At 43.7% G+C, this 22,830-nt stretch overlaps 2 protein-coding genes and 3 long non-coding RNA genes across 6 annotated transcripts; 4 read left to right on the top strand and 1 right to left on the bottom strand.

The window, feature by feature from the left end:
* Positions 1 to 231: 231 nt before the first annotated feature.
* LOC129583035 (uncharacterized) lies at positions 232 to 20,551 on the top strand. 2 transcript variants are annotated; one of them, XM_055474727.1, is made up of 3 exons: positions 232 to 482; positions 19,035 to 19,225; positions 19,720 to 20,551. In XM_055474727.1, exons 1-3 carry the CDS (start codon positions 374 to 376, stop codon positions 20,377 to 20,379), a joined length of 960 nt encoding a protein of 319 aa, XP_055330702.1. In that variant the 5' UTR covers positions 232 to 373; the 3' UTR covers positions 20,380 to 20,551. The 2 variants fall into 2 exon arrangements, with proteins under 2 accessions (XP_055330702.1, XP_055330703.1); XM_055474728.1 differs by lacking the exon at positions 232 to 482 and adding an exon at positions 17,359 to 17,947.
* Positions 884 to 5,082, top strand: LOC129583034 (uncharacterized). Its single transcript, XM_055474726.1, has 13 exons — positions 884 to 1,051; positions 1,206 to 1,313; positions 1,403 to 1,549; positions 1,611 to 1,695; positions 1,786 to 2,022; positions 2,079 to 2,386; positions 2,522 to 2,822; positions 2,882 to 3,066; positions 3,176 to 3,250; positions 3,312 to 3,395; positions 3,494 to 3,577; positions 3,684 to 3,761; positions 3,824 to 5,082. The coding sequence occupies exons 3-13, from the start codon at positions 1,529 to 1,531 to the stop codon at positions 4,088 to 4,090; spliced, it is 1,725 nt and encodes a 574-aa protein (XP_055330701.1). The 5' UTR covers positions 884 to 1,051; positions 1,206 to 1,313; positions 1,403 to 1,528; the 3' UTR covers positions 4,091 to 5,082.
* On the top strand, positions 6,467 to 7,319 carry LOC129583038 (uncharacterized). Its single transcript, XR_008689715.1, has 3 exons — positions 6,467 to 6,612; positions 6,715 to 7,001; positions 7,252 to 7,319. It is a non-coding gene; the product is annotated as an uncharacterized LOC129583038 (long non-coding RNA).
* Positions 7,409 to 13,101, top strand: LOC129583036 (uncharacterized). Its single transcript, XR_008689713.1, has 3 exons — positions 7,409 to 7,954; positions 8,165 to 8,369; positions 12,688 to 13,101. It is a non-coding gene; the product is annotated as an uncharacterized LOC129583036 (long non-coding RNA).
* LOC129583037 (uncharacterized) lies at positions 19,440 to 21,239 on the bottom strand. The gene is made up of 3 exons (XR_008689714.1): positions 20,944 to 21,239; positions 20,506 to 20,558; positions 19,440 to 20,385 (listed from the first exon to the last, which is right to left on the bottom strand). It is a non-coding gene; the product is annotated as an uncharacterized LOC129583037 (long non-coding RNA).
* Positions 21,240 to 22,830: the final 1,591 nt, after the last annotated feature.

Genomic DNA, 22,830 nt, shown 5'->3' with positions numbered 1-22,830 from the left:
TGGCTGCAGCATATATTAAAATAACAGGACGCCTAAAGTGCAACCATCTTCGCGTGTTACGTTGCGTAGGCGCAGTTCCCCTTTTGGCGCAATGCAAAATTCCTGTAGTTAGTGACGCGCGAAGCAACATCTGTGGCGGCTGCCACTCCGCCTGCGCATCACGAATTGAACTTATGCGGCTTGTGCCTGATTGAACTTGTGCATTGTCGTGCCTGGTGCCTGGTAATTTTCGTTGTGCCTGATAAATTTTGCGCCTGTTTTCTTGTGCCTGATTCGTTTTGTGCCTGATAAAACTTGTTAGCATTTTCTACTATCAGGTACTCGTGTTTATTTTGTTACTCTTGTGTCATTTCATCCTGACTAATCTTCGATAATGGGCGCAATTGTATTTCTTCTCGTGGTTGCTGTCGTGGTTGTGCTGGCCTTCTGCGTACTTGGCATCCACACCTGCCCAGCTCAGAAAGGTCTCACTGTGGAAAAATGTGAGTAGAAATTTAACATTTTTGTTAAGGCAGCTTCGTTGTTTCCTCTCTCCCGGCACGAAGTTGCGAGTCCGCCTTTCGTGCGTGTCGGAATGTGCAGTAAGTCTGCTTGGACCTAACACGTGAAAGAGCCTTCGCGCACAAGATGAATCTCGAATCTAGCTTAGAACAGCATGGTTAAGGATTCATGCTTCATTTCCCCGATTATTCAGTCGCTGTTAGGTGAAACCAGGTGTAGCGGTCTCATTAGCAGCACAGCGAAATTAGCAGCAGGCTTGTTTCCATTGGTGCTGCTAAGTTAATGGGGTTGGAATTGCTGTCAGTCACCAAGCAGCGTCCAAGTTGCAAATTAGCAACAGCAGCGCCGCCGTACCCTGCATTGTGTTTCAACTCTAATCGTATTCGCTCACTTTCATGCTTTCTGCATTAATTATAGTTTTTAATTTCAAAGAATTTTTAGCGAATTATTCAAATACTCTTGTGAAATTTGAAATTCATCTTTCAAACGTTCTTTTCTGAGCTGGATGCGTCGTGCCGCAGGTGTTGTCCGTATATTATCGTGAGCCTTGGTAGGTCTCCTTTGATCTTTTCGTGACAGTGCATTATTTCTCTGCCGATTCACGAGCCTGAGCATTCAAAGTTCTTTCCACTACCATGCTTCCATGCTTCGCTACGGGCGAGCTCATTCCTTCCCTCATACTAAATAATGCCCCATGATTGCAGTGTCTGAAAGCTAGGATCGTCAAGACTGCGGAGATCTGCGGTGACGAGCAGCGGTTCCACCAACTCGTCAGGCTGTCCCCAGCTCTGTCCAGACGGATTAACGAACAGGTTTGTGCATTACGTTTCTGGATTCTATGCGCACACACACAGCTGAAAACTCGTGCAAACTGGCTATCTAAGACAATTTTTTTGAGAAGGTGTTGACATATCACGGGCAAGGTGTTCTGAAGCGTGGTCGACAGCACGCCTAGCGTTGGCCCTTTAAAGACGTGAAGAATTTTATCTGCTAAAAGAGCCTGGAGAACCGCTAACCCTGTATCATAATGGCGCTATCATCTGATCAGGTAAGAAACAGTTGCAAATTCTTCGTTATCCAGCTTTCGAAGCGCAAGTTGTTCTTTGCAGTCTAGTGGAGCGGTTGGAACTTCAGGAGATGAGTCATCAGGCGGAATCCACGAGAAGCTTGCCCTGGAAAGCGAAGAAGTTCTGAGTATGTTGCGCATCAAGCTAATGATTATGTGAAATACTGGTTGTTTGATCTCAAGATCACATTGCTAGTCTGATTCCACCTGTTTTGTAGTAAGAGAAGCTTCGTTGCCGCTGCATAATCTCTTCAACGCTGTTAAGGGAAAGCACCGAATTCGGATTATAAATCCACTGCACTTGGAATCTTTCAAGGAAACTTTTCGCGATAAAGCTCCGTCTTCGCAGTCCATCTTTTTAACGGGAATCATTGACGCGCAGCCCGATGGAACTTTGGACAAGGACATTATACAAGCAGTCAAAGAGAATCGCATTCCCGTGTATATTATTGACGGTAATGTTTGTGTCAGCCCTGGCAATAATAAAATCAGAATTCAACAATTGTTATAGGTAACCACCGTTTGCGCGCCTTGAAAGAACTTGCTGAAGAAAAGGATTCGACGTGGTCAGAACAAAGCGAAGTACTTGTGAAAGTGTACAAGCCTTTGTCAAAATATGCCGGCATGCGTCTAGCGCGGCAAAAGGCAGAATCTGTCAATAACCAGCGCCAAGAGACTATATGGGACCTCTGCCGCTTGTTTCGGGATATTTGTTTTATGCACCAGGAAGATATTGGCGATGAATCTGTAGAAGTGAATAATGATAAATCGGTCGTCATTAACTGCAATCGAAAAATTGCTGCCGTTACGTCGATTCAGGTGAGAAAGAGATTTTCCGTTTGATCTTGGGATCAAAACGCCGTTAACGAGTATTTATTTATCAAAATTTACCATAGTTGCATATCTGATCCTGGGATCAAACTGTATAATCGCCCGGGTTTCATCCTTTTGCAGAATGTGAGTGCATCGCATCGGTATTTCTTGGAATGTGCCAGACTTCCAGCTGATACGTGGGCCGTTGTGGAAGAATTCATGACTGCCGTGGAAAGCGGAGACGGTTTTGCTGACGTTCCTTTTGAAACAGACAAGAGCGAAAAAGTTAAGGTCGAGGGAAAAGTACGTGAAGCTAAGCACCGTGGAATTGTTTTTAAAGATATCAAGACCGTTTTGAAAACCGACGAAGTCATTAAAAAAGTTTTGAAAGAAGCAATCGCTCAAAGGAGTTATGCCCCAGTAACGGCGTTAAAACAAGCAGGTATGAATTTCTGAATTTTGTTGCGCTGTACATGCTTAAGTACTATATTGCGTGTTCAGCCAAAGCAAAAGCTACCGCTACAAAGGCGACGACATCAACTACCGCTGGAACCAAACGGCCGGTCTCGTCTCCCTCGTCCCGAGCCAAGAAAGTCAAAACTGCTAGTGCCGATGGATCAGCTGCGCCGGTTGACGTCGTCGCAAAGATTTCTCCACCCAAGACTGACACTGTGGATTCTCGACCAGTAAGTCCTCTGAAGTTTCAAGCTTGGCACAATTGATCTTGAGATCACATTTGATCCATAAAATAATAATATTTACTTTGCAACGTAACGTCAACATGTCTATCTGCAGAGCGACTTAGCTAAAGAACTGGAAACTGTCCGTAAAGAGAAGGAGGAAGCGCTGTCCAGTTTTGAGAAAGAACATGTACGCAATAAGCTAAAGCACCTTTTTGTTCTGGAGCTGGTGTATATGCGTGTGTTTGTAGATGTCCGCTAACAACCTCACTAAAGAACTGAAGAAAATGCGTGAGGCAAGAGATGAAGCGCTTTCAAACCTACAGAAGGAGAAGGTAATTTTAAATGCGACATCTAATCTTGAGATCACAGGCAGCTTTAATGCAAAACGCCAGATGTCAAGCGTTACTCGAGCTACAAACTGTTTTTGTAGACCGCTCTTGTCACCATATCGGAAGAATTGGTGAACCTACGAAAAGAGAAAGAGGAAATGCTTGCAAAACTTCGGGCGATAGAGGTACGCATTAAACCATTGTTTCACATTCAACTCTAGATTTTATAAAGTAGTTAAAATTCAGACTGCTTAAGTTTGATCTTGAGATCACAAGAAATGTTATTTGAAGGCAAGCAGCGCTGGACAAAGTTCTCCAACGCCGTCCGAGGGCAGTCGACTCCCATTCATGCGGCTCGAAAAACAGTTCGTAAGTATTTAGTCTTCAAACTTAATAAGTAATTAAGCGTAGTAACTGTAATTGCCATTTAGGCTCATTCAATCGTGAGTTCCGTACGGCACATGTGCTTCCTGGATGGAAAACGTACCCTGTATCATGATGGTCAAATCGATCGCATTACACAGATGATCACCACCGATTCGTTCGGCATTTTGGAGAAAGGAAAACGAGACTACTCTAAACAGGAACGGGTTTCTCTTCACAAAAATGAGGTTTATTTTATTGATAAAACCTGGTACAAGTACAAGTTGGGAATTGTCAGCATTGATATCGAAAAATTCAGTGAGATTCTCGAATAATGCGAGCAAATTGTTGATTTGATGCCCTGTTAGCACTTTGTTCTTTAGTTTGAATTTTATATGTATATGCTAGACTTTCAATATTTTGTTGAGCTTTTTTATGTGAAACTTGAATGTATACTGTTGTCAGGTAAATTTTGTAGTAGCACATCCCGCTCACACTGTGCGGAATAAATCAACGATGGGTAATTACATACTGAAATCAGTTTTACGAAATGTGGTCTTTCATTGCCTGATTCTCTTTTGGGGGAAAATATCCGGTATGAAATGATGATTGAAAATCTCTGGATAGTCGTCGTTTCGTTGACAGGGACTATGACGACCACAAATGTTTCGCTCGATCGGGAGCAGGCGAAAACGATAACGCTTATTATGGAAGCTGTCAGCTTTGCCGAGGCCACAAACAAAAAGCGGGCACGGAAATCAAATTGTGCTGTGCTAGATGAAAACGATAATCCGCCCAAATTTAACGATTCTGTTTATGTAATGGCTACACCGGTTTACGGCAAAAAAGGTTTACTTGTGGGAAAGTAATTAATGCCTGAACCTATCATGATTTAAGCGCTGATTAATGATTATAAAATTAGTATAACAAATACGCGATAAATTGTTAGCTGATTTATATTAATTTTATTATGCTTTTTAGGTGACCGCAACCGATGCGGACGAGAGGAAGAAGGGTGTAATAAGTCTCAGTGATTTTAAACCAGCCGTTAATATCAATAAACTCTTCCACCGGCGATGCGAGTTTGGCGAAGGATTTGACCGAAAAGGAGTTAACACAGGAACTTTCGTATACTATTCGTGCGAGCGACAGTGGTAACATCAGCCTGCATTCCGACGCCGCCGTTCTCCTTCGCATCGTGGCGGATACGGTGCCACTTTTCCCGCAAAATACGTACCGCACCAGTGTATCGGAAGCCGCCGAAGTCGGGACACTGCTTCTTACTGTCAGTGCGACTTATGCCGGCTTGGTCAACATTTCCCGGGAGATCGTCTACACTATCATGGAGGGCGACCGCTTCAACAATTTTGACATTGATTTCACATCATGTATCGATATTGCCGATATGAGTAGTGAACTAACGGAAATATGATAGCGCCAGTAATTACAGGAGTGATTCGTCTGCTGGAGCCGGTTGACTTCGATTCTTCGAACTACAGAAACATTTTACGCTGTGTGTACGTGCCATGGATCCGGCCAAATGGGAAATTTTATACTCGGATATTGTCGTATTTGTTGACATTCTCGACTGACACAATGCAAAAATGAGCTATAATTAACGTGTACATTAAACATGAACCAAACAAACTTTCAGTTTCTTAATATATCTGATTAGTACAATTTACCGAATTTTTTCAATAAGAAATATTTCTCAGACATTGAATAAATATTACAGTGCTAATGAAATAATTGGTTCTTAGATGGAGTGACCTTCAAACAATCAAACTAGCCGAGACTACACCATGGAAAAAAGAAATCTGTCAGCCTGTGGCATCCGATGCCGATAGCGGCGAGAACGCGGAACTTCCCTTCAGTCTGCAATGTTCGGAAGACGCTGCACGTGTAACCGTAAGCCGTATTCGCAACCGGAAATCGGATGAAGATGTGTTTTCCGATGCGGCATCAAGAAGAGCCTTAGCGGTGCGGACGAGTTCAAAGCCGGCGATTTATTTCCAGATTGGTTTCACTAGCGGCACAGTGTATCTGATTAACGAATTGGATCGCGAGATGATTGACCAACTTGACCTGACGATAATCGTATCAGATGCCGGCCATCCTCGCCGCAGCTCAGCCATGACCCTGCGCGTCGTAGTGAAAGGTGAGATACAAATGACTAAATAAACTTGTTTATCGGTAAGGAAAGTCCAACCGGCCTCTTTACCATCGACAGACAAGGTACTAAACTCTGGCAATTAACACCATTGGCCGAAGGCATTTGTGAAAATCTAAAACTATTGTATTTAAATTTGCCTGAAGATAACATCATTATACTTAAATTTTTATGGTTTGCTTCGAAAATACATATATACTCGTAGATACATGCAAAAAAAGCCCATAATCTTTAGAATAAAAAACAGCATAATGGTAACAGAGTGGTACTTTAGGAATAGTTGCGTTTTTCTCTGGAGCAACGGGTTTCCTGCGGAGTTCTGCCCAGCTGAATATTTCCGCGTCGGACGGTGTACATGTCGCGTGTACTCAAGTGAAGATTCTTCCGGTCATTTCCAATCGCCATTCACCAAAGTTTGACTGGCCATTCTATGCATTAACTACTGCTTAAAATGCCCCACTGGGCAGTGTCATCGGTGCGGTTCGGGCCAGTGATTTAGACGCTGGACGCAATGGTCAGCTGCGATACTCCATTGTGACGATCGTTTTGTTGTTGACGCCGAGAGCCCTATCATTTCCGTGGCTGGTAATCTGGATCGTGAGCGTCAAGCTGATTACCTATTCTGGATTCAGGCGGTAGATTTGGGCGGATTACGTGACTTTTGTCAAGTCAACATAACTCTCACCGGTACTTAACCGCAATATTTAAATTTATCTCTGCTAAGCTTCAACACACCCACCTCTTTCTACGTGCCCCAACAAATAACTGATTGATAAATTTGTGTTGCAGATATGAACGATGAAGCGCCAATCTTTGTAAGAAGACTTACACTGTCACTGTCTTCGATAACCTTGCTGCTGATGCAGCCATACTGAAGGGGATTGGTGAGAACGATTGCTCAAATATGACAGCGCTAAGAATTGTTTTTTTCATGAAGGTTGAGGCGACCGATCGAGATCTTGGACAGAATGGTTCCGTTGTGTATAGCATCAGTTCAGAGAATTCCAGACATTTTAATTTATTTTACATCGACTTCCGAACTGGCATAATTAAACTGAAGAAACCTTTTGGCACTGGTAAGGCAGACAACAGAAATTATCATATCATATATTTTTAACGAAGACAATTCAAGACATGCCGAACGAAGTGTCGGATGACTCGGATCCGTATTAACTGAATTGACAGTGTTCACGGTGACACGGTACATGTATATGCACGTGCTGCATGATTTAAAGTTTAGTCGAAGATACTAGTATAGTTATGAAATTAAACTCGCGAAAACAAAAATTAACGTTGCATGTGTTGCACCTAATTTATTTATTGCAGAATTCACAAACGAGACGTTGTCCTCTTTCGTCGATGCATCGGATGAAGGAAGCCCTTTGCAGTGGTCCTCAGTGGCTGTCGAAATTTTCGTGGTGGATAACACAAACATTCTGCCCGAGATCGACCAGTTGCTGTATCTTTTTAGTATCCACGAGAGCGCTCCACTGAACGCAACTCTGCTGACCGTGAAACTGAAATAACCTTAGCCAGTCATTTTTACCGTGATACCCCCGTCGGCGTTAAACCAAACTGAACTGCCGTTTTCCATTCGCCAAGACGGCCGTCTCGTTGTGTTTAAGGAACTGGGTTTTGAAGCGCAGAACAAGTATTCGTACAGGCGACGTTCAAAGACAATCCGCTGTTGGTCAGCCATGTGGAGTTTCAGGCCCGTATTAACGATGAGAATGACAATGCGCTCGTGTTTTTCGCCGATAAGGTCACCGTCCAGACGCCGGAGAACTACACCGCTCCGGTCCGATTAATTCCAGTTTCGGCGTATGATATGGATTATGGGCAGAATGCGATGATACGCTACGACCTTGTCAACGCGTCACAATTGCCAGTTGCGTTAGATCCAAAATCCGGATGGTTGACGCTGGAAACGACGATAGATCGAGAGATGGACAGCAAAATTGTTGTGAAAGTTATGGAAGTGGACAGCGGCGTACCGGCTCTCATTTCGACAATGATTGTGGAAACTGATGTAAGCCTCTGCAAAGCATTTTTCGTTTTTGCCGTTACAGTCGAATCACCGTACGGTCCGTACGACAACCTGTACACCAACCACCTGTACAAAGTTCCGTGCTCTGTCATGTAAACTTATAGCGCTTCTATGATCTTTTTATACTATACAGTCATACGATGTTTCTGCCTCTTCGAAGCAAGTGCGCAATTATATAAATTCGCTTTCCAGGTTCTGGATATTAACGACGAGGACGCTAGCTCCTGTACTCCTGTAGGAGCATTGAAATCGTCATGACCGATGTCGACGACCTGCACAACTACCTTTTGAACGTGGTCCGAAATCCTTGAAGTGCTGAATTATGAACGGAATGCAAAAGATGACCGAGTCTTTTCGGCTGCATATGATTTATCGCACCCTGCCACAATTCTTATTCGTAAGCGTCAGTGACAGGCAGCTTATAAGTCATGACCTTTCGCCGGGTACGCAGAGTGCCACTGCCCTTTTTGGAAAGATAATTTGCAAAACTTTTGATTTACTTTACTGTTACTTTTTCGCTGCCGCAAACGCTACTTTTACTTACTCTTTACTAATTACAAAACATTACTTAGTAAGCCAAGTACTAATAACTAAAACTTATGTTTTAGGAAGCAAATTTCGCGCGAAGCGCGAAGATGAGCAAATTACTTTATACTTACTTTTAATATTATTTTAAAAACCTTACTTACTGTTACTCTTACTTCAGATTCAAAACGTTATTGGTTACTGAACGCTTAATATTACGCTACTGTTTACTGAGTAACTTTTTCTTACTTATTGTCTACTCAGTAACCCATCACTGGTGCTGGCAAAACCGCTCAGAGCTTCGTCGTTTGAACAATCCCTAAGAGTTCGAAAATTCTCGTACTATTTGCAGTTTTGACAAATACAGAGTACTATCATCTAAGCTGTACTCCAAATCATGTAATGTTCTGATACCCTCGCTCATATCAAGGCGTTTGTAGAACTTTTTTCTTGTGTTTTATGTCCGGATTGTTTTATTTACTTTATCCGGTACCTAAATCTAGTATGTCTAGAGGCACCTTAGTTAGAGGCACGTTAGTTAGACGCTGTATAGATTACAAGCCGTAATGATTTGCAGATATAACAGTGCTAAACGGTAGTGCAGTGGCTTTTAATAGAAAACTGAGATTTGCAATCATTGTCTGATCTCGAGATCAAAGTCGAGTTTAAATTCTTATCAAATTGGCACAAAAGTACCACCGCGTCTAGCGCAGATTTTAAGTAAAAGGTCATCGCAGCAAGAATGAGTGCAGCCTGAAATACCACCAAGGCAGTCTAGACACGATCCTTTGTGATACATGTCACTTCCAGCTAAGTAGTTCTGAATCTTGTAGCAGTCTCGTTTAGTCAAGCATTCCCATTTCTCAAGGCCACTCATCCAACACCCAATGTCCTTCTCCTGACGCATCTGATACAGCTCCTGCAGCGCCGCATCCAGAATGCTTGACCCCGGACAGTGTGTCTCTTTGTAATGCTCACCAGCAATCTTTTCTAGGAAACCAAAATACGTTTCAATTTCTAAAGTTGATGGCAAATCTTTAGGAATTACTTTCGACAGAAATCCGTTTTCTTTGAAATACTGTCGCATCTTGTCGGCAAAGTCTGGTATCAGTTTTTCGATTTCCTCTTTGGTTGGAGCAGTCTGGCATACGTCATCACGCACAGAATAAGCCAAAGTCGTTGAATCCGAAATATCTACATTGCTTTGCGATTTTCTGCTAAAAAGAAGCTCTTTCCCGTTGACATACATTTCTGTGAACATTTTTGCGTTTTCAGCAGTTCTGCATGGCGGATCTCTGTCGCCGTTCCCGTAATACTCAATCCTAAACCGACCCGGGAGTGTGCGTGAAGTTTCAGTTATTCTTACGACTTTTGAACGAATCCGTGCGCTGCTCTTAGGCTTCTTTCGAAACGTCGGCTTCCAAAGAAATATGTCACCTTTTTCAATGGAGACTTTGCGAGATGCTACTGCGGGCTTGTAAACGTTGCGATAAAAACGCCGCTCCACACATTCCAGTATCGTATCTCTGACACAGGCCCGACGAAATGCAAGCGTTTCCAGCCCAGTTAAAGCATGGGAACGCACCGGCTCCGGTAGTTTTTCTAATCGGTCTAAATGGCTAGCAATATTTTCATCGCAATCCTCTTCGTACTGCTCAACTTCTTCAATGGTTTGAAATTCTTCTTCTTCGTCAAAATTTTTTCCGGAGTGAGGTTCCGTAGCATGTCCAGTTGGTACTCGTTCGGCTCGATAGGGTCCAGTTCTAAGAGAAATAAAACTTTATTTGATCTTGAGATCACATGATTGCGAGTTACATCAAAGCGTTAATCAAGGGTATTGCATATTATTAATTCTTATATTCACTACGTTTACCGATGCCAAATTCGTTTCCATCCGGTAATGAGGGATATCCTTTAAATGCTTCGAACGGTGTCATACCAATGGAATGGTGGTCAGTACAATTGAGGATCCGCTGAACTGTTGGAAGCAAGTAAGGCCACGCGATCGCTTGTAAAGCGGCATCCGTGTTAGCCATAAGATGAGCCAAAACACGTTTCACTTTTTGATTTAGCCGTTCAACTTGTCCCTAGTAAACAAAATGAAATGGTTGAGGAACATAGAACGCTACTACACGGCAAACCTGAGATTGTGGATGGTATGGTGCACCGTGAACAAAAACGGTTCCAGCAGGTTCTAACAACTCCTTAACGCGCTTATTGACAAATTCCTTTCCATTGTCGCTATGAAGCAGCTGTGGGCCGCCCTCATTTATAAAAAAAAGCTGCAAGGTTTTTCGCATTTCTTGGCCGGATTTAGATCGCAAAGGATACAAAAAACAGTACCGCGTTAGACATTCCGTAACAGATAACACATAACGATACTCAGCATAGTTCAATCGCATCCCGGCATCAGAGTCCGGCGCCATGTCGATCAAATCGATTTGCAGCCTTTCCATTATTTCATGAACTCGAATTATTTTTGGGACATACGGCAGGACTGGCTTAGCCTGGCGAGTAATTTGACAGCCCTTGCAAATATCTTTTATAGAAGCCGCAACGGTCTTGGCGTAGGGGCAGTATATCTGTCGAAGCGACTGCTTTGCCAATAGATTTGCGCTTTTTGGCGCACATGTCAGCGATGGAGAGAGATGGTTCCTCCATACGATTTCGAAAGCCTTGCGGAAGCGGCAGAACACTCTCTCCTGACATGGCTTGGTCTTGTACAGCAAATTTCCCAGATCGTCATACCGAAACCTATAATTTTCTTCAGATAACTTTCCAAAGTAAAAAAAACGTGATCGCGACCGCAGAAGATTTCGTTCCTCTAGTGAGAGTGCCTAAATTTCCAAAGTAGGTGTTAGTTTTGATCTTGAGATCACAACAAGAAATTACTGCTTACATCTTTATCTTTCAATCTTTTTGTAAGGCGCTCAATTTTTGATATTGTTGCGTCGCTGATAAAACCTCGGACGGAAAATTTTGAAGAGTCCAACTGACCTTGGAACAGATGCGTCACAATTCCAAAGACTCGTTCTTCTATAGCAATTTAACGTGAAAATCATACTGAAACTTTAACTTTAATTTTTTTACCTTCTGCTGCGACGTCACCAGCAAAACCAGAGCCTAAAAAGCAACAATTAAGAAAAAAACAATGATATTAAAAAATGCATTTTTATAGACTATAGTTGACCTTTTGGCTCCATTATGTCGGCGGTATAAGAATTCATCAATCCTTTCTTGAATAAAATCGTAGTAGATAAAGGTTTGCGTCGCTTTTCACAAGCAAAAACTTCCTCTGCTTGGTTTATGGTTTCCGGTACATCGACCACATCCTGATCATGTTCGGCAGTGCTATTTGTTGAAAGGAAGAGTGAGTGCTCTTGAAAGCGTACCATATTTGGAAAATCGCAGATGCACCACACTTCAACTTCAGTCAGTTGGGATTTATCTTTTGCTTCCAAAGAATCAAGGTATTCCAAAAGAATGCCGTTAGCGAAAAGGTCGAGTCGCACGGCAGAAAAATGGTTGTTTTCCCAAAACAAACACCACGGCTTTTTTGCTTTATCGGTTCTACAGCGGACCCACACCGAATGATAGCCCTGTAAAAGATGCAATGTGAATAACAGCAACGAAATCTTGTTATTGAGTTCCGTATTTGATCTTGAGATCAAACTGACCTGCGGGCGTATGATGATAATATTATTGTCGTGCGCAACCGCAGCAGCAATTATCCACATATAGCAGGTCCAGCTACAATCCTGGGTAATTTTCACAGCATGCTCATCAAGCCACGGTACGTACATTTCCGATGGCAGGATCCAAATACAATCTTCAGAAATATTGTTTCTGCGCGTTACTGGTTCTAGAGATTCTTTATCCACATACTTCAGGTGCAAATTTGACATATGCCGCTCTGCACAAAACTGTGCAAGAGATGCTACTAATGTCTTCTGGTGTTTCTCGAAGCGACAACAAGAATCTTTTGATCATTTGGGTGAATAATTAAAGCTTCTCTTTCCAAAATCAAGCAGAGAGCTGTTCTAAGCCGGTACTCAACTGCTAGTGCTTCTGTACCGTTCCCAAGTATCGCCAAAGCGTTGAAAAGCAGTTTCCATCACCCGTGGTCTGGAGTGCGCGAGACGTGTCAAAGATTATAGGAACAAGAGCTCTGAGTTGCTTTGTTTCTTCAGTTGCGGTCTGTCCTGGATTCAGTTCATCCAGATAGTTCAAGGAATCAAGCGTGAAACCCCGAGAACCCAGTTCCTCCCATATTGCTGCAGCTTGAACATACAAACCGGACGAACACGTTCGAGCTGTTTCACACAAAGAACTCAAAGCAGTTTTGCAAAATATAATCCTCTCTTCCATTGTCATGCAAAAGTTCAAATCACATTATTTTATAAATTATTTGTTTCAGCCAAGAAAATAAACAGCAATAGCAACTGCTACGCAAATATTGCGTCACTACCCAGAATGATAGCAGCAGCAGTAAGTATCTGCAGTGCTGTTTGGATCCAGAAAGGGGCGTAGCGTAGGCGTTCCCATTGCTTTCAACAGCACCAATGAAACTTTCCTTGCTGCTAATCTGACGGCGCTGCTAATGAGACCGCTACACCAGGCATTTTGTGTAGTGTGTAATGGAGATTCCGCTAGTGTATTGCTGTCTGACTTTTTATCGTCCTCTCTTCGCACTCACAGATTTGTTTCGACCATAAAACGAAACGACATTCAGTAGAATTATTCATAGATTCTTATGATGCTAAAATAAAGGCGACAAAGATTGCGTATATTAGTACTAACACGCTGTGCGTAGAAAGCGTGTATTACGTACGTACGTGCTGTGACGTACGTTATCTGTTCTGTTACGTACGATTGCTGTTCTTATCTAACGCATTTGATCACTAATTCCATTAGCGATTCTCGTTGCATGCTCAGTGTGTTGAGGAGGTGTTCGAGTCTTTGGCTTGACGAGTGAGGAGAGTCTGAAGACTGAGAAGTTAGCTTTTACTAGAATGTTGGTGTGACCTTCTGGTAGAAGTGCGTTCTGTTTTGTTGATTAAACATTTGGGAAGTTCCTGAGTGTTTGGGTTTCGGTAGCTTTCGTTAGGCACATCCGTAGTACCTAGCGGAAGTAGTTTGTTTGTGTACGACCACTCATCGGAGTCCAGAGTGTATTCCCACTGTACCGAGTCACTACCGACTGTGTATGGTTGGTCATCGAGTACGGTAGTCGGTGCGACTTCCGTATAGCATGTCATGGCGCCTTCCGGATTTTAACAACCCTTGGGAGTTCTGGATCGTCTGGTAAGTGTCTGGTTTCTTTGTTTTGGTTTTGGTTGTGTTGGTTGGCCACGCGGATCCTCAGAGAGTCCCGTGAGGCACGGTTCCTAAGTGAGAGCCACGTGCTAGACCGCAGTTTGTTACCGCAGTGACTTCAGAAGGTCACGCGAGGCACGGTTCCTAAGTGCGAGCCAGGTGCAGGACGGGAGTCCATAATCTGTTCTTGTACTGTTGATTGGTACGGTGTGTACTGAGAAGTTGTGGCGTAAGCCTTGTTATTCGGACAGACTTGCATCCGGGTACGTTGACCTGGATTTCGTGTCTGTGTTTGTCAAGCAGGTGAAATGGATGGTGTACTGTCTGAACCATCAGCATTAACTGCTGGACAGGAGTAGGGTAGAGAAGAGCCATCAACTGGGCAAAGTAAATCATCCAGACGAAAAGGGATGATTAGAGTTGAAGAGTCGAAGCCATGCTGGAAAAGGCGGATTATCTGTCTCCGCCTATAGTGCAATGGTTTCTCCCTGAAGACGAACAGGTTGGTGAATTTTGTAAGAAGTGGGAAATTGTTCTTCCTCGTACTGGTGAGTTAAGCCAGGAGTGGGTTGAATATGATTTAAAAGGTGGTAAAAAACCTGGAGGTTATGATCAGTGGATCCAGGCAGGAAGGAAGATTCCCGCCCGTAGAACGATCCATTTGACCTTGCATGATTACGATCAGCAGTACGGCACTGAACTGCATGGTAAGTGGATGCAGCATCTTGCTCGTAAGAAGCCGGATACGTCTGCAGCAGGTAGCAGCAAAGCAGCTCATCCAGGGTCGGATGTGCAGCAAAGCGTTGCTGTGCAATCTACAGTCAGTGAGGGCAATGCACTGTCAGCCAGTGACGTGGATGGTACTGCGAAGGATACCGCGGTAAATCAGCATCTGGACCTGACTGCGATGAATAAGATGTTGGAGCAGATAAATAATGCTCCAGATTGTTCTGTTGAAGTTAATCAAGATGATAACAATACTGAGTTAGAACTGCATGGTGTTGATTATCAGCGCGATAATGCCGCTGATTTGCACTACAGTCAGTCTGTTGCCAAAGAAGGCGATGAGTCATCAACCACTATCATGGTTGATCAGTTACGTAAAGAGTTGGATGCAGAAAAGGTTCGATATCATGCGCTCATTTTGAAACATGATGAATTAACTGGAAAGTATAACGATTTAATCGAAAGATATGACGATGTTGTTGATCGCAATAACAAGTTTGCTGATCAGGTGAAATTGCTTGGCATTATGCGTACGCGAGATGCAAAGTTAATGCAGGACGCGTTCGAGCATGTCAATAAAGAAAGCAAGAAGTTGCAACTGGAAAAACAGAAATTCCAGTTGGAAAAGCAGCAGGCGCAGAAAAGTTTTCAAGAAGGCACAGCTGCTTTGAATAAGAAGAATGAAAAGTTTCTAACTGAGCAGAAAGCTTTTTAAAGCTAAAGTCGACATGTTTAAAGCTGATCGGAATAATAGACGACATTCAGTTAATGATGACGTCATCTTTGTTCCGCATGTTGAGGCAGATCGACGCAGCTTTGTAGTACAGGATGCGGCTGATCCTGTATGAAAGCTGTACAGTGCAATTCAGAAGCCCGTCTTTGTGGTTAAGGATAACCACAAACTGGATGAATTTCTGGATTTGCGTGAACGTGCTCATAATATTCAGATATGTTTGGGTGAGTCGCGCAGTCCCTCACCTACGATATCTGAAGTCAGCACAATTGCTTTGGCCAAAATGGAAGCAAAGGTAGCTGAACTTGATCGTCGATTGAAGGAACAGAAGATCAAGGGCGGTAGTACTGTTTCCGCTCCATTCGATATGGAGAAGTTTACTAGCGCGATGAAGGGCGCGTTCAGGACGGATACGATGTATCCTGAAAAGTTTGATGGAAAAACGGATACTAATAAGGTTGAACAGTTTATCCAAAGTGTGGATAACTGTAAGAACCACAACAGTTGGGCTGACAGTGACGTCATCAGTAAGTGCCTGTCGCGCTGCCTTACTGGTACGGCGCTTACCTGGTACTTAGATAAGTACGATTCAAGTAAGAAGTTGAAGTGGTCCGAGTGGAAGATGATCCGAGAACATTTCTCGGATGAGAAAGATTTGATGGCTGTTCGCGATAAGGTAGCCGATCGTCATTTCAATAATGACGATACTCCGAATTCGTATCTTGACGGGTTCACGACTTCGTTCAAAAAGTTAGACTTGAGCGAATCCGAACGTGTGTACTATTTGAAGCAGGTTTAAAGAAGAATCGTTTCAGTTGGTTTAAGTACATGGAAGAAAAAAGAGTGACAGATGTAGAAGAATTTCTGTCAGAACTGAAGTTGCAGTTTAAACTGCGGAATAGTAATCCGGGTTCGATTTACTCGGATGAGAAGCAGTTCAGTGGCAGGAAGCCAAGTGATGCTAACAACAGTACAGATAAGGCCATTGTTAGTGAGTTGAAGAAGTCCGGTGGGACTGCAAGTGATAATGGTAAGCAGGTTACCATTAATTACGCGAAGTGGTATTTCCCAGACGGACAGCCGATTTGTTTCAAGTGTCATGGTGCACATGTTGGTAAGAAGTGTACCAGCACTGAACCACGGAAGCCTGTGACGGCTGAACCGCCTGATCATGTTGTCAAGGCTTACATGATGAGAAAGTCGACAGGGACAAATCCCGAAAGTAATAATTTGGGGTTGTGTTTGATGCGTAAACCGGAAGTTAATTCTTTCGGTGTGCAGGTTAAACGTGCACAGAAAGTTGCTGCACGGGAGGAAACTTGCCGTGAGAGCGTAGCTGCCCAAGATCAGTTGAGCTCGGTACGCCGTCCAATGAGACACTCGCTTCGCAGTGGGGGTGCTCAGGCTCGCGGAAGCTGGCGTCAGAAGCAGACAAGATGTGCTTATGATAAGCGTCTAAAGTTTCTGATTGAAAATCCCGAAGCAGAAATGAGTCGGGATGAACAAATAAATGTAAAACAGTTTCACATTTATCGTGGCATCGTGTACCGTAGCAAGGGCTTTAGATACGGTAGACACCGTGTTGTCGTACCGGAAGTAAGCCGTCAGGACCTGTTACAAGAATGCCATGATAGGTATCATGCTGGTAAATTGCATGATTGTTGGTCAGTACGTAAGCATATTCTACGGAATTATTACTGGCCGGGAATGAATGCACAGTTGTGGGAAATGGGAGTAGAATGTGTGCATTGTCATGCTCACGTTTAAGTTATGAATGCAACGTTGTGAGTCCGCTGTTTCTGTCACGGGTGTGTTGACAGTAACTTGCTTTACTCGCAGCCGCAGAATTAATCAGCAAAAAGGGGATGGTGATTGTAATGGTGATTGATAGTAAACAGTTGATGATTATGACTGTTTATAAAATTGAAATTTAGTACGAGTACTTATCGTGTAAGTACTTGGTGTGTTGTGCCGTAACCGCCGGTGTTGCAGTTACGTGCTTTGCTGCGGTGCAGTTTTGGCAGTTTTCGAGAATGATTCTCTGATATCATTTTCAATTTCTGCAGTTGTAAACAGTACAGTTTACTGTTTGTTGGTTGAGAACTAGATGCGTTTAATCCAGTTCTGATTGATCATCCCTGAGTTTATTCTGGATGAGGATGGCTGTAATGGCCGAGGTTGCTTGATCGTTACAAGAACCGTACAATTGTGTTGGTTCTTGTGATTTGCTTGGTTCAGATTTCGTTTGATCGTTTGACTGCAAGTGCAAGCTTGCAGTGGGGGTGAGTGCCAGTAATAAGCGAAAATTGATTTTCACTTTATGGTGCACTTTGAAGATGCTGTAAAATGGATTTTATTTATCCTTTTTGATGTGTGCTGTTGATTGATTGCGGTGGCCAGTTGTATCAGAAATCGTGCCATTTCTGATGTGTTTGGCCTGTTTGACTGTGCATCCTTGAGCTCTATGGAGGGAGAGGATGGATGAAAAACTCATGGATGGAACGGATGGAAAGTTCAACGTTTGGATGGATGATGATGAACCCGTGTGGAACCAGGAACTCCGGAGGACGTGAACGGATCGCTGATTTGGACCGCTCTTCGAACCCCCGTTATACCCCGGATTCCACACACGGATGATGATGCACGGATGATGCGATGGATCCTCCAGGATTACGGTACTTTTCCTGGATTTTGAGTGTTTCTTTGACTTGGTTTTGGTTTTATTTGTTTTGCTGTTAATTAACGCGGACGTTAATTCCGCGCAGTGGGGGTAACACGCTGTGCGTAGAAAGCGTGTATTACGTACGTACGTGCTGTGACGTACGTTATCTGTTCTGTTACGTACGATTGCTGTTCTTATCTAACGCATTTGATCACTAATTCCATTAGCGATTCTCGTTGCATGTTCAGTGTGTTGAGGAGGTGTTCGAGTCTTTGGCTTGACGAGTGAGGAGAGTCTGAAGACTGAGAAGTTAGGTTTTACTAGAATGTTGGTGTGACCTTCTGGTAGAAGTGCGTTCTGTTTTGTTGATTAAACATTTGGGAAGTTCCTGAGTGTTTGGGTTTCGGTAGCTTTCGTTAGGCACATCCGTAGTACCTAGCGGAAGTAGTTTGTTTGTGTACGACCACTCATCGGAGTCCAGAGTGTATTCCCACTGTACCGAGTCACTATCGACTGTGTATGGTTGGTCATCGAGTACGGTAGTCGGTGCGACTTCCGTATAGCATGTCAGTACTGTATTTTCACAGGTTTTAAGGAACGCTTCAGGGGCCGAGCCGCGCACATGAGTGTCGGCTCCTTTCTCCTTCGAGATCAAAGTAACCGACGGTCCGTGTGTGCTGGCCCGTCCCATCCGGTTTCCTAACCCTGTGTAAATACAGTACATGTACACCGTATTCACGAATCGCTGTGTTACGCTATTAGCCGGCCGGCCCGTCTTCAGGCCGATATACAATACGTACTTTCGCTTCGTTCTCAGCTTAAGATTACTAGTATCATTATGATTTTTACTGCCTTTTTTGCCAGTTCTTTGCTCACCTCCGAACTGATTTATCCCTTTTATTTCCAGAAATTATTTTATTACGCCAAACTGGGTATTTTTTTATGCATCCGCTGTATTTAGCTATTTTAGGTAGTTTGTGTCTGTACGTGCCGTACAAAGTATGACCGCAGCTTCGTGTAACCAAAGGATCTTGCAGTGGCGCGCTGCGGCGCTTATTTTACGCCCCTTTTGCCTTATTTGAGTTATTTCTTCGTCGTAGTGAATCGGGTCTTGAACGAAGCAAAACAACGTAACGGGAGCGGAACCATGCATCTGCAGGGTTACGGCCGTGGTCCGTCGAACAAGGGATACCCAATCGCGGAATGGCCGCCGGGGACGGAGGTTATCAGAGCCCCAGAGGGTGGCACACTGGTGATTCCCTGCAACAACAACCTTAACAACACACCAAAGGTGAGTGTGGCATTTGAAGGCTGTAATATTGCCCGATTTGTGGTAACTCGTACCGTAAGACGACGCGCGCGCGTGCAGAGTCGCAGGCAAATGAGTCGGCTGGAAATAAGCAGAATACTTCCGCAATAATCTGATATACCGGTTTAAACCGGGCATAGTCCAGTTTCACGCAGAAAATTATGGTTGCTGACAGTGAATACTTAATTACCTTGTTGTCCCCTCTTCTGCGCTCTTTGTTTACCGTCCGTTGTGCTTGGTAGTGAAAGAGCAATTTTATTATGTTATGTCGCTTGCCTGGCGAATAGGTTGGTTTGCTTTCCACAGTCAGATTCGCATCGTCGGTTTAGTTATGGCACATCTAGCAATTCTTGAATGCCCTTTAGGTGTTCGTGTTAATTTGGTTTTCCGAATCAGATTTTCTTAGCCCTAATTATCCTAATAACGATTGCGAGGCAAAAAATACAGCATGGTTTAACTGTCTGCATTACTAACAGGCTTACGACATTCGGAATCCGCCGGCGTTCGCACGCAACGAATGGCAGGTTCCCGTTTTTCAGGGCATTGCGGTAAACATGGGACGGGGGCAGGAGGTGAATTATTGTTGCAACTGGACGACAGACTACGATCCGGCGGACTTTAAGGTGCAGGCCGAAATGATCAATCTGACCACGGGTGCGTTTTCCATCACGCTGCCGAATTTTACGTACGCGGCCACAGGACTGTACGAGTGCCAGTACTTCAACGGGAGCGAGTATGTGGCGACGCAGCGCTACTGGGTCAGCGCGACCCTTTTCCGCCACAACGTCTTCAATCCGCCCATGAAGAACATTACCGTCCGCTACGGCGACCCAGCGGAGATGGTCTGCGCGGTACGCTTCAATTTCCTTCCCGGATACCTCAAAACCCGCTTCCTGTGGCGCGCTGGAAATTACTTACTTGTCGCCAGATCAATTCCGGAAGTCGCCGAGAAGACCAGTTATTGGTGGGGATTTTATGGAAGCTTTGGGTACGGCGCCTATGAAGGTCAGTGCAACTCGACGATGACGATCCACAGTGTCACATGGAAGGACGCCGGTCTGTACGAGTGCTGGTTCCGCATCGACGATCGTCTCGACGAGTGGATCATGCAGGAAGCGTATCTGCACGTCATTTAGTCTGAGCTACGAATTTTTTAGCGGTTAGGCATTTGTGTAAATAGATCTCGGTTTGCTATGGATGATGTGAAGCATTTTGATTTTTATTCTGGAATGCTTAAGTGTTTTTTGTTAGTGCAGAATTACTTTAACCAGGAATGGGAAAAGCTTGTGCCTTCTTTCGTCGCTGTATTCGGGAACTAAAAAAAATTCAATAAAGTAAGCTTATTTGCAAATACATTATAACCATGCTTGTAGAAATGTGGTATCTTTTTTGTAATCGTTTTTGTACAGTTTCTTGGTCATATCATCAGAGTACTTAAGTTTTCCTATCTAATTATCTGTGGTTGCACTGACATTAGGAACCGCGTTCACTTCACAGTTGATGTGAATCGCGTCTCACATATTTACATTATTATTATTAGCAAAATCATAGCGCCATTGAAGTCTGCTATATTTTGCGCCTTCAGTTTTACTACTGCAAAATACTCGTATAAAACTATGGGGAGGCCGAGCGTAGCTTGTATAGATATTTTTCTTATATCAAAGTGAAATTATTCACTAACTATACATAACAAGACTTACAAGGCCAGACAACTCGAGCAGAGAATCGAAATAGTTGTAGTTGTCGGAGTCTAATCGACTAGCACGCCATTCAGGAAGAACACGCAGTCCGAATTTCAAGCAGATTTGGCAGGCAAACCACAAGACCACCACGGATTCGGTCAAGATTTCCGGATAGGACGAGAATTTTTTTTCCTTGTCTAGGGAAAAAGTAAAAGACTTTTCAAACCCCGTTTTACTGAGACTGGCTTCGAGTCAAGCGCTTTCAAAACAATGAAAACAATCGTTCACTGACTATATTAGGCGATATTATGCAGACCGAGTACAGACCCAGCACATGATGTAAGTTACTGTCATGCAGCATATAACTCCGCCGTTACTCACTAGCGGTCGCATTGTTTATCCACCGTAGGAACTCCGCCCGTTAATCAATATTCTCCCCTTTATCACACCTATGGCCCATTTCGTACCACTCCAAAAATGCGCACCATTATTTTCAATACGTATTCCAAGTATTCCGCGTATTCCCTCCGTATTCCGGTACGCTCTGCCTGTATTTCGCCTTATCCTGCCAGTGTTCGCCAGGTGTACCTTCGTATGAGGCACCTGTATTCCGCGTATTCTCTACGTGTTCCGGCGGTACGTTCGTCCTGTATTCCGCCTTGTCCGGGCAGAGTTTGTCTAGTGTGCCTTCGTATAAGGCACCTGTATTCCACGTATTCTCTATGTATTCCCGCATGTGCTGCCTTTATTCCGCCTTATCCGGCCACTGTTCGCCAGGTGTCGTATGAGGCACCTGTATTCCGCGTATTCTCTACGTATTCCGGTACGTTCGTCCTGTATTCCGCCTTGTCGGGGCAGAGTTCGCCAGGTGTGCTTTCGTATAAGGCACATGTATTCCACGTATTCTCTTTGTATTCCCGCATGTGCTGCCTGTATTCCGCCTTATCCGGCCAGTGTTCGCCAGGTGTGCCTTCGTATGAGGCACTTGTATTCCGCGCATTCTCTAAGTATTCTTGCATGTGCTGCCTGTATTCCGCCTTGTCCGGTCAGTGTTCGCCAACTTCGCCTAGCGTGTATGGCCTTCTTACCGGTATTCCTCGTATTCTTCGAAATGAGTTTTGGCGCATCATGTTTGGATTCACACCTTTGTAAGTTTTCTAAACCCACCTGCAGGTTATTTGTCTACCGGTACTGAGAAGCAGTATGAACAAGTGCCTTTGTTTATTAAGTAAAATAAGAAGATGATACCTGAACTAGAAGACGCCTAGCACGTGAAAATTATTAGAAGGATGTGTGTGATAAATTACTGAAATTATCCCGGTAAAATCCATGGAAATGCTAAGAAGTTTTCAATGGCATTTATAACAGTTTTTCTCCATTGCATCCTACTGAGATACTTGTTATAGCAATTCAGTTTTTTTTGTAATAATAGTTGCATCTATATAGATGACAAAAAGACCTTTAAGCCAGGATATACAAAAGGTGAAATGTTACTGTTGGTAGTTCCTCTGCAGGATTTAACTCTCAGTGATGCGTTCTGTTCAAGGCCAACTGTGGTCCATCTTCTGGATTCTTCTGACCACAGCTGGTTGGGCCAGGCATAAACTGCATACCTAGTTGTGTTCGCAAATTAACACGGAGGAAGATGTCTGGATCACACGAACTTGGCCGTAGTGCCCATACACGAGTGTACGTCCTAACCGGTGTTATTAAAGATTCTTAAAGCCCTGGGCAGCGAAGTTCGGGCGTTTTTATAAAACAACTGTCAATTTTTTCTGCAAGCTATTCTGTTTTTCTATTTGAACTTCCTCCGTGTAGCTTTCTATCGCAAATCTAGAAATATTAACTATTAAGTCTTTTGATCGGTTAGTAGGAAGCCGAGAACTGATTTATCCAATGATAATT

Source organism: Paramacrobiotus metropolitanus, unplaced genomic scaffold (assembly GCF_019649055.1).
Source record: "Paramacrobiotus metropolitanus isolate TYO unplaced genomic scaffold, Prichtersi_v1.0 Parri_scaffold0000009, whole genome shotgun sequence".
NCBI classification, from domain to species: Eukaryota; Metazoa; Tardigrada; class Eutardigrada; order Parachela; family Macrobiotidae; genus Paramacrobiotus; species Paramacrobiotus metropolitanus.
Note: the sequence above shows the minus strand (reverse complement) of the source record. Positions and strands in the feature narration are given on the sequence as shown.

What these genes read in the sequence shown, in the direction of transcription:
- LOC129583035 (XM_055474727.1), top strand. Translation starts at nt 374, where the DNA reads ATGGGCGCAATTGTATTTCTTCTCGTGGTTGCTGTCGTGGTTGTGCTG. An exon ending in AGGTCTCACTGTGGAAAAAT is followed by an intron (nt 483 to 19,034) that starts GTGAGTAGAAAT and finishes TCTTCGTCGTAG; the next exon opens with TGAATCGGGTCTTGAACGAA. An exon ending in ACCTTAACAACACACCAAAG is followed by an intron (nt 19,226 to 19,719) that starts GTGAGTGTGGCA and finishes CATTACTAACAG; the next exon opens with GCTTACGACATTCGGAATCC.
- LOC129583034 (XM_055474726.1), top strand. Translation starts at nt 1,529, where the DNA reads ATGGCGCTATCATCTGATCAG. An exon ending in TCCCGTGTATATTATTGACG is followed by an intron (nt 2,023 to 2,078) that starts GTAATGTTTGTG and finishes CAATTGTTATAG; the next exon opens with GTAACCACCGTTTGCGCGCC. An exon ending in ACACTGTGGATTCTCGACCA is followed by an intron (nt 3,067 to 3,175) that starts GTAAGTCCTCTG and finishes GTCTATCTGCAG; the next exon opens with AGCGACTTAGCTAAAGAACT.